The sequence below is a fragment of the Limanda limanda genome, chromosome 4 (assembly GCF_963576545.1).
Source record: "Limanda limanda chromosome 4, fLimLim1.1, whole genome shotgun sequence".
NCBI lineage: Eukaryota > Metazoa > Chordata > Actinopteri > Pleuronectiformes > Pleuronectidae > Limanda > Limanda limanda.
In genome coordinates, this window is record NC_083639.1 from 26,988,593 (window position 1) to 27,001,974 (window position 13,382).

The window sequence follows — 13,382 nt, forward strand, 5'->3', positions numbered from 1 at the left end:
TTTGAGTGTGTGTGAGTGTGTGTGTCCACTCCGTTCCTATTGGACAAACAGGAAGTGACGGGGGGGGGGGAACAGGCGTCTATAATTAGGAGCTACAGGAGACACGGAGACACCGGCGACAGAGACTTTGACACAAACAACATAAACTCTGGTTTATAAAAATCTCAGTGGAGGTGGATTTTGAAGCGTCAGTGTAAATATTAGATGATTCATAGTTTAGCTCCACACTGAACTTTACCTGCAGAACTGAGATTTTACATTTATTCCCACCAGATAAAAACGAAACTCAATTAAATCCATATTTGTTGTGAACACGTTTCGTCTTTAAAACAGCTCCAGTTCTCCTCGCTTCCCTTGCACAGTTTTATCAAAGTGCTTGATGCTGTTGCTCAGGAGGTAGAGCGGGTCGACCACTAACCACAGAAGGTCAGCGATTCGATCCCAGTCTTCCCCATTAGGCGAGCTGAAGTGTCCTCAGGCGAGACGCTGAGCCCCACGTTGTGTTGCTGGTGTGTGACTGAGGTGTGAAAGAGAAAAGTGCTGCACATCGATGAGCTTTGACTGGAAATACATCAAAACAGGTCGTTTACAGGAGAGTTGTTTGAGTGTAACTCCGGAGAACTCGCCACAGTTCTGTCCCCTCGCTCTTCATTCAATCCCAGACTGACGCCACGGTGACCTGTGAGGAGCACACCACCTCCTGCAGGACTCCTTGTCCTTTGACAAGATTCTGTCCTTTTGAGGGACGTTGTGTTCGGACTTTTGATTTCCGTTCCTGTGTTCGGACCTTTGGTGGATTCGGACGTGTGCAGGGAACACAATGACACATTTCACATGGGAGATCTGTTCTTACCCCTCTGAGGGACCAGCCGTCAGGAGAGAAGAGACAGGGAGGAAGTTTCCTTCTGACGCGTCGACCTGGTGGGAGAAAATAATACTTAGAACACAGCGGTTTAGGTTTGAGTTTGAACAGAGCTCCCCCTGGGGCTTTCTGTCCGTCAATGCATGTAAACCACAAACAAAGTTTTTCTATTATTCAGGGACCGAGCACCTGCGGTGGGAGGACCTATCGTATTTCAAAGATTTTGTATTTCCCTTTTGGGATTTTTCAGGGCCTACACAGGCTCAAATTCTTACCAAAGTTTGCAGGAAATTCAAAAAGTGATTGTATTCTGGAGTAATTTGAAATGGGCGTGGCAAAATGGCTCAACAGCGCCATCTAAGGAAAAGCCCCTCGGTTAGCTTTCACCGATCTTCACAAAAATCGTAGCCCAGGTGTATCATGACTAGACAAAAAAAAAAAGTCGGAGGTGCAATGGGAAAAACGCAACAGGAAGCCCGCCATTTTGGATTTAGTGGCCATTTTGGCTGTTTTCAAAAAATGTTCTTTGACGTACTTGTCCCAGGGTTTTCATCAGAACAACTTCATATGGACATGAGTGTCATCACAACAAGACGGAGATATGAACTACCTTGAATTTCGAGTTTATCACACGGTGTGATCGTGGCATGGCGCCAATGTTTGATTACACGCCATCAAAACACAATTTTTGTATCTCAGACATACATGGTGCAATCGAGTCCAAACTAGATATGTAAGACAAGAGTCCCGGCCTGATGACATCTACACAGAAATTATGAATTAAAATCACAGCGCCCCCTGGTGGCAACAGGAAATGTCTTGTTTTTGGAACATCTTACACTTGGAAGTATTCCTCATCACTGACTGCAACCATGTCAAACTGTGTCAAAAGTGTCTCAAGACATTGATAATGGCATAAGAATACTGGGCCTCAAACACCATATTAGTGGCGTCAATTTTATCAATTCGCCATTAAACACGAAATTGCTGTAACTTCAGTGTTCATGCTTCAGTCTCCCTCAAAATACGTTTGTGTAACAACAGAACCCCCCTGAAGATATTTATATGGTTTTAAGGAATGGGCGTGACAAAATAACTGACTAGCGCCCCCTAAAGTGCAGCCCCGGCACTAAGATTGGCCGACATGTACAAAAATCTATAGGAACATTTGTCTTTTCATGACAAACAAATGACAAAGTCTGAGGAACTTGTCCTTGGGCTTTCATTAGATCAAAGTCAAATTCTGTGGAGGTCATCTCAACAAGATGGAGATATTAACTACCGAAAAAAGGGATTTGTTATAACTCCTCTGTGCATTGTTCTTTCAGCCTCAAACCTCATTCACACATTCACAGTCCCGCCCTGATCAGATCCATGTGTCAATATTGACTCATCATTGTCACCGGCTGGCTACAAAAAGTGACATGTTTTAAACTTTGATGAACTGCTCTTGGCTGCTTTACAATATACAGCTCAAATGATCTGTACATATAAAAGAACACTTCAAAGGATGCATTGCAAATAATTCTTTGTTGTCAGTTTGCTTTAATGTCACAGTGTCAGTGGTGTTAGATTCGTTTGATGTCTTAGATGTAAAGGTGAAAGACTTACACGATCTGAAGAGAGAAAACAGATATATTAGTGTAGTGTAGTGATAGCGATAGCACCACCTTCTGCCAAAAGGAGGTAAGCCTCGTTTTAAAACTAAATTAGATTAAGATAAAGTTTTCACTATGGGGTCTAACTTCATGGGGTGGACTGTAATGCGTGATTACTGAGCGTGGTCCAGCGGTGCATGACAGACGCAGGAAGTGAAGCGTTTATCCTTGTACGCAAAACGCATGCAATGCGGAGACGTGAGCTTGGTCATTGATCGTTCTGTCCACCAACCGCTTTGACATAAAGGCAGCAGCTGCTGAGGAGAGGTAAAACCATACTGTTGCTCTTTTCAATAGTGTGTTAAAACGCGGGAAAGAGAGGAAGTGAACGAGAGAGGGAGGAGCAGAGATCTGTTACCGCTTAGAGGAAGTGAAAATATTCTACAGTCACTGGCAGCAGATGAAATGAAGCAGCAAGAAAATCAACTGGCCAGACAAATACTCTCCTGTTGGATCTGTGTGGATCTACTGAAGGATCCGGTGACTACTGTCTGTGGACACAGCTACTGTCTGAGCTGTATTAACACCCACTGGGACAAAGAGGAGGAGAGAGGAAGCTACAGCTGTCCTCAGTGTAGACAGACCTTCACACCGAGGCCTGTCCTGGAGACAAGCACCATGTTAGCTGATTCACTGGAGGAGCTGAAGAAGACTGGACTCCAAGCTGCTCCTGCTGATCACTGCTATGCTGGACCTGATGATGTGGCCTCTGATGTCTGCCCTGGGAGAAAACGGAAAGCTCTCAAGTCCTGTTTGGTTCGTTTGGACTCTTATTGTGAAAAACACCTCCAGCCCCATCTTCAGTCACCTCCATTGAAGAAGCACAAGCTGGTGGAGCCCTCGGAGAAGCTCCAGGAGAACATCTGCTCTCGTCACGACAAGGTGATGAAGATGTTCTGCCGCACTGATCAGCAGAGTATCTGTTATCTCTGCTCTGTGGATGAACATAAAGACCACGACACAGTGTCAGCTGCAGAAGAAAGGACTGAGAGGCAGAGAGAGCTCGGGCTGAGGAGACAAACAATCCAGCAGAGAGTCCAGGACACCGAGAAAGACGTGAAGCTGCTTCAACAGGAGGAGGAGGCCGTCAATGGCTCTGCTGATAAAGCAGTGGAGGACAGTGAGGAGATCCTCACTGAGCTGATCTGTGTGCTGGAGAAAAGAAGCTCTGATGTGGAGCAGCAGATCAGATCCCAGCAGGAAACTGAAGTGAGTCAAGTCAGAGAGCTTCAGGAGAGACTGGAGCAGGAGATCACTGAGCTGAAGAGGAGAGACTATGAACTGAAGCAGCTCTCAGACACAGAGGATCACAACCAGCTTCTACACAACTACCCCTCACTATCACCACTCAGTGAATCTACACACCCATCCAGCATCAGGAGCCGTCCTCTGAGGAACTTTGAGGACGTGACAGCAGCTGTGTCACAGGTCGGAGGTCGACTACAGGACATTTTGAGTGAGGAAGAGACAGAGATTTTACAGATTGTGTCTCAAGTGGATGTTTTACTGCGACAACCAGAGCCAGAGACCAGAGCTGACTTCTTAAGATATTCACAGGAAATCACACTGGATCCAAACACAGCAAACAAACATCTGTTATTATCTGAGGGAGACAGAAAAGTAACATGTATGAGAGAAGATCAGTCTTATTCTAATCACCCAAAAAGATTCCCTCATTGTAATCAGGTCCTGAGTGGAGAGAGTCTGATTGGACGTTGTTACTGGGAGGTGGAGGTGGAGGTGGGGGAAGTAGTTGGTGTAGCAGTCGCATACAAGAACATCAGCAGAGCACGAAACTCAGATAAATGTGGATTTGGATACTATGATAAATCTTGGTCGTTATCTTGTTATGGAAACGGTTATATCTTTTATTACAACAACATCAAGACTCGATGGTCAGGTCCTCGGTCCTCCAGAGTAGGAGTGTACCTGGATCACAGGGCAGGTGTTCTGTCCTTCTACAGCGTCTCTGACACCATGACTCTCCTCCACAGAGTCCAGACCACATTCACTCAGCCTCTCTATGCTGGAGTTAGGCTTTATTATGGATCCACAGCTGAGTTCTGGAAACTCAATTAGATTTGAGTCATTAAAAGCAGTGATTCAGATTCTGTGTTTAAATCTTTAACTTCTTTTATCTCCATGTTTGTTGATCAAAGTTCGTCGTGGTGACGTTTCTGCTCCGCACAGAGATCAGCTGTCAATCAAACACTGACCTTCCTTTATCACACATATTTAGTTCTCACTCTGTAAAGACAGAAATCTATAATTACACTGACATGAAGGTGTTTGAAAGAACCCGAGCACCGAAAGGCCCAATTGTATTTCGAAGGACTTGCATTTCCATTTTGGGCTTTTCCAGGGCAAAATTGCTGTAACTTCGGTGTTAGAAGTTCGACCTCCCTCAAACTACATGTTTGTGACAACAGCCCCCCCCCCTCCCTGCAGACACTCATATGGTTTTAAGGAATGGGCCTGGCAAAATAACTGACTAGTGCCCCCTAAAGGGCAGCCCCGGGACTACGATTGGCCGACATCTACAAAAATCTATAGGGACATGTGTCTTTTCATAACAAACAAATAAGTCTCTTGGATAGAGATGCTAGACAGGGAGCCCGCCATTTTGACTTTAATGGCTATTTTGGCCATCTTCCACATTTGTACTTTGACGAACTTATCGTACGGCTTTCATCGGATCAACTTCAACTTCTGGGAATGTCATCTCAACAATCGGACATCATCAAAATTTGATTACACGCTATCAAAACACGAGTTTCTGTATCTCTGGCATATTTGGTCAAATCGGGTCCAAACTAGACATGTAAGACAAGACTCCCAGATCGACATCCCGTGACGGACGTAGGAAGTGAAGCGTTTATCCGTGCCGCAGTGCGCTGAGTGTGAAGATGGAAGTGACGATAAACTTGATTCTGACGGATGTATTTACTTGTTTGAATCTATTAATGATTTTAACCATACATACAAATAAAAACAAGACAATAAACAGACTAAAGAAACGTTTTTGCACAGCTTCATCTCTAACGTCTAGGGATGGGTATCGTTTGGTTTTTATCCGATACCGGTTCCTAACCGATACTTTTAAAACGATACCGGTGCCTAAACGGTGCCTGAACCGATACTTTTTTCAAAAAAGTGCACAAAACGATGCTTGACTAAGAAAGGCTTTTTTAATTGCCAAATATATTAACTGTTTAAAGCAGATTATAAATATATACAAAACCCTTTATAACTTAAAACTATGAATAACATACGAACTGTTAACAAAAGTTTACACTATACTTAAATAAATAAAAATAAATACAAAACACACACACTCTGACTCGTGACTCTGACTTCAGTGCCTGAGCCAAATGAAGACTGAGGGTCGCTTTTCCATCACTCGGAGACCCCCGTTTCTCCGCGGCTGAGGCTGCCGCAGGGGGGCTTCGGCCTCCCGCCTTCGTCCCCCTAAACTGCGGACGCTTTTGTGAAACCTGTCTCGGCGTGGTCTTCGTTCCTCCCGCCCCGAGCCTTTCCAAGCCGACCCGGAGCCGGTCCCGGAGCACCGCCACGGAGGAAATGCGCCCGGCGGGGGGGAGGGGGGGCCAGCTAGAGCCGGGGAGAGGGCTCACGAGGAGATACTCCCCCCCCCACCTGCACGGAAGCCCGGACACACGCGGGAGCCCGGGGACAGACTCTTGTCCCCGCGCCGGGCGGCCCCGCGGGAGCCCGCCGCTTCCCGTGAAGGAAGGAGCGGAAGTGTGAGGAGGCGGGAGGAGCGGAGACCTCAGTCTTCGATTGGCTCAGGCACCGAAATGAGGCACCAAAATCTCCGTTGCATTTCGGTCCGGGTAGGTACCGGTTGTATTGGAACCGGTTCCATATTGGAACCGGTTCTCGGTACCCAACCCTACTAACGTCCCGACATCATCAGACTCTCTGATTGGATGTTTCTTACAGCAATGCTCTCTGGGAGTCAGGTCACAGTCTTGATTCATATCGTTTCATATGATGAGGCAGATTTCTATTTTCCACTTCAGTGTCTCATTGTTTTTAAACGATGATTAAACCATCGCAGGAACCTCACACGCCCGGTTAGCAGCGGCCAGGAGGTGACATCACCTCCAGACGCCGGCCAGCGCCTGAAGCAGAAACTCAGCAACAGTCGGCACGTGTCAGGGTTTCACATCAACATCCCCCCGATGATTTGATGCCCAGTGCGTCAGATCTCAGCTCAGCAGATGCAGACGACTGGAGTCAACACCGAACAGCATCAACCTCACAGAGGGGAGGTTACAACACGAGACCTGACGCATCCAAACAAACCTCATAAATGGACGATAATTGTTGTTTCCATTGATTCATGTTAAACTGGGCGTTTACAAAGTTACATAAGGGCTCATGTATTTGCAGCTGTCAGCAGCAGATTGACGGCTCAGTAGCTGCTTGAGACTTTGAGACCACTGTTCAATGTTTGTAAAATAAAAAGCATAAATGCATGGGGAAAAAATTGCGTCCTTTTCACTTAAAAAATCTACAAAATGTGTAATTTGCCAAACAGAGCCCAAAACTTTGCAGTAATAAAACTAATGCCAATGATGATAAGTCGTAGATGCACCATCTCTCCCACCGTGACACATGGAGGTTTGAGACTAAGGCAGGAAACGACCAAACAGGCAACAAGTCTTCATGACATCTGCGGCCCCCTGACCACATGGTGTAAGGTCAGAGGTCGTTTCCTCCGCCAAAGACTTGATGTTTTCACTCCTGTCTGTTTGTTTGTTGCTTGGTTTGCACGATTACAGAAAAACCACAAGATGAATTACAACAAAACTTGGTGGTCGGATGTAACATAGGTCAGGAGAGAACCCATTAAAGTTTGGTGCAGATCTGGATCAGGGTTCGGATCCAGGATTTGTTTTCCACTTTCTTTAACATTGTGAAAAAGGGCGTCTCTCAACAAATCCGATGATTTCTTGGGGGAATACTTTGCACGAAAAACATTACAGGGACTGAAAATCTACAAGAGTGTGACAGGCGGTGCAGATCCAAATCAAAATCCAGATCTTGTTTATGTAAACATGGTTTTTAATGGAAGTCACAGACAGAGCTGCAAACCTGTAACTAACATCAGTGTAGCTGAGATCATGTGGATTCATCAAGTTCATATTTATCTTCCACGGTTTTAGAACGATGTCCAAACCAACGTGATGGATTCCAGTGAGGACGTCTCTCAGAGCTCCACTGAGAGACGTCCTCACTGATTTTATCAATAAACCTGAAACCTACAAACTGACCAGAGCTTTACAGCCTCCTCTGTGTGTGTGTGTGTGTGTGTGTGTGTGTGTGTGTGTGTGTGTGTGTGTGTGTGTGTGCATACAAGCTTAAATATGCGTGTCTTTAAGTGTGACTCATTCATTCCTGGGAGTTGCAATTCTTTTTTCCAAAAGCACAAATCATCCCACCCTGGACACAGACACACACACACACACACACACACACACACACAGACACACACAAACACACTCTCTTATAATCCAGATCAGAGGTGTGTTTTGCTGCAGGGTCACAATTTTCTCTCTCTTGGTCTTTCGCTCTATTTTCTTCGGCTGAATCAAACATCAAACCCCCCCATCTGTTTTCAATCTGTCTCTCTCTCTCTCTCTGCACACACACACACACACACACACACACACACACACACACACACACACACACACACACACACACACAGATAGTTTACTGTATTTCATGTTCATGTGTTGATTATTTTGTGAAGTGCTGTTTCAACAATGAACTTTCAAACTTAATTATTAAGGATTATGAGACTTTTCGATGATTCAGATGTAGAATAAAACAAACAGGTGGGACAGAATCATTTCCTGCTGGTGTGAGGACACAGCTCAGGAAACAGCAGAGGAAACGCTGACCAGCTGATCTCAGACCAGCAAAGCTCAACTCAGACCTGAACCTGCTCCGATAAACCTACTTTAAACTAAACTTTACTGTTCAAAACCCAACACGTTCCAGATTATCTTTTATTTAAATTCACAAAACATCTTAACAAACATTTCTGCCAAAATCAGTGGTTGAGAAATCAAATAGTCGACTTTCATTACGGCCAGAATTACAAATATTCTCTGGTCCCAGGCTGTGATGAATTGATGCTTTTCTCTGTTTTAAACTAAACTGAAAATGTGTGTTTGTGAAACCTGTGCTGGTTATTCAAATACAAAAATGCATGAATGTAAAAGAGTAAACATATTTTCTAAGGGTTTTTTAAAAGGCATTTATCAGTTGTTGTTAACACCAATATCTCTGGTTGACTCATCAATTCGTTTATTTAGTTTTAATTATTAATTAAATATTATTTAATCTTATTTATTATTTGTCAATTAAAATGTTTTCAAATGAAGAGGCCCAAACAAATGATTTCAAGTTTCAGCCTCTCATTATTTTTTTTACATTTCCTGACATAATAAAAGACTAAACAAATAATCAATTACTTCAGCATAATAGTCCCATTAATTAATGATCCCAATAATCATTAGTTACTGACCCAGTTTTATACAAACATATGATCCTGTCACTCTCATTAGCTTTCATTCATTTTATAATATCAGACAGGTTCTTCCCTCATCAAGACCCTGTTATATTATAAAAAGTTGTTCCCCCTTTATTCAGTGACTTTAAATAAATTAACTACCAAGATTATTAATTATTAAATAAGTTTTAGTTTATTTTTGTTGACTTTAGGAAACCATTTGGTTAATTGAGTCTGTTAAGTCTTTTCTTTCTCTCTCTCTTTGTTCTTACGCTGAGTTGAGGATCGGTCTCTGTGACCTTTGACCTCTAGACCTTTTTTATTTTAGTACTTTTATTGTGTCACATACGTGTGAAACGTTCAAAGCACAGAAGCAAAGCAGAGCAGAACTTTGACTGTGTCTGGGCTGTGGGACACATCTGACCTGATTTAAGCTGTTAATCACCACACACTCACACACATACACACACACACACACACACACACACACACACACAAACACACGTACACACACAGTGGTGGAACCTGCAGGGCCACATACTGTCAGCGGAAACATAACGATTAGTTGCAGAACAAAGCAGCAGAACAGAAATCACTTCATTGTGCGTCGGCAGCAGAACAACATTCCTCCTCCGATCCTCACCTGACACTATCAGCAGCCTTTGCCTTTATTTGAAAATGAGATATTTATTTTGCTGTTTATTTAAAACACTACCAGATGAGGCTGTGATTGTTAAAGTGTCTTTAACACTGGACAGCCACACTCCCATGATGCATTGAGCTCCTCTCTCCTCCTCTTTCTCTCCATCTGTCTCATTTCCTCTTCACACATGTTCATGTAAAGTGGTTTCCCGGTCTCTCTCTCTCTCTCCTCCTGTCACTGTCTGCAGGTTTCCCCACCATAGATCCCCACTCATCTTGATCATCACCTAGTGGTTGGCTGCAGAAGAGGTAATAAATCCTGCCTCCTCCATGTTCGCGAATGGAACATGGAACAAATTATGTCAAATGAATGTGTCTCAAAGATGGTTTTGTTTGTGCGAGTGTTGATGCTTCTGAGTTTGCACTGAATCAGTTATTTGAAGATGTAAAACCAAGTGAAACGTTTCCTTCAGTGCAGCAGAAGCTTCTCCGCTCAGAGAAAGATTTAAATAAATAGATTTAAATCAAGGACTGTTGGTATTTTTCCGAGTCCGTCTTCAGTTGGCATCCTCATTTCACACTGAGCTGCTGTGATGACAAACTGTTTACATAGGACTGTGTGTGTGAGTGTGTGTGTGTGTGTGTGTGTGTGTGTGTGTGTGTGTGTGTGTGTGTGTGTGTGTGTGTGTGTGTGTGTGTGTGTGTGTGTGTACTTGAGCGTAGACCTTATGAAGTGACATGTCGGTCGCTCCTCACGCCTGTTTAATGGTTAACTCCAGGTTTTAGGTTTAGTTATTTATTATTTAGTTTCAGGTTCCGGTTAGAGTGAGTCCTCACTAAGATACAGTACAAGTACAGGAATGTGTGTGTGTGTGTGTGTGTGAGTGTGTGTGTAGACTCACTCTCAGGCAAACTTGTGACTCACTGAGCTGCAATAAAACCCCCTTCTCTCTCTCTCTCTCTATATCTCTCTCTCTGTTTCTCTCTCTCGTACACTGCATAATGTGTCAGCTACCACAGATCATTCATAGTTACCAGAATGAAACTTTTCTACATAGTTGTCAAACACACACACACACACACACACACACACACACACACACACACACACACACACACACACACACACATCCTCTCTATCTCTTCACATTCCTCTTCTCTTACTCAAACGGAAAAACTTCCATTCACCATCTTTCTTTTTTTCTTTCTTTCTTTCTTTCTTTCTTTCTTTCTTTCTTGGTAGAAATAGAAAGTGTCTCTCACCTTGAACCCCGCTGACATCCATCACTTGCCCGCATCTGTCAGCAGCTGCTGCTCCACCGGATTCAAACCAGCAACCAGACAAACAGACCAGACCAGCAGAGAGACTGGGACCAGCAGAGAGACTGGGACCAGCAGAGAGACTGGGACCAGCAGAGAGACTGGGACCAGTAGAGAAAGTTCCGGTCTCTGGTCTCAGCTGAACGACAGACTGAGACTCACTGAGTCCTCAACGTCAAGTTACACACACACAACTACACACCTGTCTTCCAGGCGAGCCTTCAGAATAAGAGCCACGGACACATCTGGTTTTGAAAATCACCTCCTATGGATGGATTACTGAGGTTTCCACAAACACACACAAAAGATATTCAAAGGAGACGTAAACAATACTATTCAGATGCATACATGGATGCATAGACACAAAATGCTGCACAATGAGTAGAAAAACATGCAAAATTACTGCATGGATACTTGAGAAAGATGCAAAACGACGTCATGACACTTTTAAAAACATTTCGACAGTGATGCAATATCCCAGAAACACATATTATTCAATCTGACTGTCGTACACCGGTGTAGAGAAAATGGAAAATGCTTTAACATATATGTAACCAGGAGTTGTATTGTCCCATAATCCATTCACACCTACTAACACTGAGAAGATAAAACTGGTCAGTTGAATCTTACATTTAACCGTTGAAAGTGTTATAGGCAAAAGAGAAGTCGACAGAAAAAAGTTTTCCAACAGACGAATGGACATAAATTTGAATATTGAGACCAATAAGCAAGCTGGTATTTTTCTTGGTTTAATTATTTAAACTAGAAGGACACTCTGAGCTCAACAAGGCCCAACAGACCCCTCAGTAAAACACAAAATCCAGGCTTTTATTTGGATCTGCATCAAATTTCACATAATCCTGAAAACCAGCCGTGAAGTTCCATGAGTTATATTCTGAGAAATCATTGAACATGTTAAAAACACAGCCTGATCCGGATCAGCACGGGATTTAATACGTTCTTCTCTGACACACATTAAATCAGGTTTGGTGTGAATCTGTCCCGTTCATATGTTGGCAGGTTCAGCCCCCTCTCCAATACAAGCTGAACAATTGAACATCATCTAATTGGTGAATTAACTGAAAATGAAAATATCCAACAATTGAAGCCATGGTCAAGTGTGAAGGGTTCCGTGCTTTTATTGTGAAGGCAGGCTGCTGCTGGCTCTGTCTGTGCAGCTGTGTGAGTTCTGGAGGCTCCTGTTGGTTTTGGTGTTGACGCTTCACAGCTCCCACACTGAAGAGCTGTCCGCTTCTCTTCATGTCACAGACTCTCTGTGGGTTTCATTAGAAGGAACTCAAACTCGTTTGTCAGCTTGAGCCCAACCAGAGATAATAACCAGCCATAAAACATTATAAATACTTCTTCACTGAGTGTTCGTGGCGTTGATTGTGCACAACTACATTTAGCCTTGTGCAAAGGTTGCTTAAGACTCCTAAACTCTAAAGAGACATTGAAGAACAACAACGAAAAGGTTTCATTAGATGGATTTATTTATTCTCTACATTAAGGTACTATAAAACAGTACATGTACATAGAAAATGTAGAAAAATAGGAAATAACAGTCTAACTATACAAAAAGACATTTCCAAGAAAAAAAATACTATATAATAAAAAAATACAAATTATATTTACAAGTAGGAAATGCTGAATGTTCCATGAGAATAAAACAAGAGTTGCTGATGAACCAGACGCTTTGTTTTTCAGCAGCAACGGGAATGTTTGTGTCCAGGAACAGAAATACTTTATGAAACTTTGACTCCAGATGAGAGAAGTTAACGACTGCTGATCAGGACAGAAACATGTTGATGGGACAGATGATAAGTTACATGAAAAGTTAGGAATCATTAAATAAGAATCTTCATGGTTAATCAAAAAACACTGCCGAATAACTTTGTACCTTTTTAAAATCAAAATTCTGACGTATTATCTCAAAGTTTTGATTTAAAACTAGATTATTTCTGTCTCGTTCTGGCAGGAATGTTGTTTTTACAGTGGTTTGGTTTTATAAAGCCTTGTTGGTTCTGTCTGGTCCCTGCAGCAATGCTAGAAAACGATTAGAAAGCTTAAAGACGTACAGATATATAAATGCAATACTTTACAATTAGTAACCACAGTACTCATATATATAATGTTGTAGGAGAGGCTCCACTTGCCAAAGGAGTTTGAGGTGCATCTGACTTTGAGAAATAAAATGTGTTTTGTCATGTTAGCAGTTTTTTGCAGATTTGATTGATCAAATTTCTTCTGACAATTTCTGTGTTTAAAACATAAAAAAAAAAAGAATGTTGTTAAAACATATTAGAGGAAAAACTCAGTATTCATAATATGATTATTGATAAAATGTTCTATTGCA

At 42.8% G+C, this 13,382-nt stretch overlaps 1 protein-coding gene across 1 annotated transcript; it reads left to right on the forward strand.

The window, feature by feature from the left end:
• Nucleotides 1–2,925: 2,925 nt before the first annotated feature.
• Nucleotides 2,926–4,599, forward strand: LOC133000131 (tripartite motif-containing protein 16-like). Its single transcript, XM_061070004.1, has one exon. The coding sequence runs from the start codon at nt 2,926–2,928 to the stop codon at nt 4,597–4,599; it is 1,674 nt and encodes a 557-aa protein (XP_060925987.1).
• Nucleotides 4,600–13,382: the final 8,783 nt, after the last annotated feature.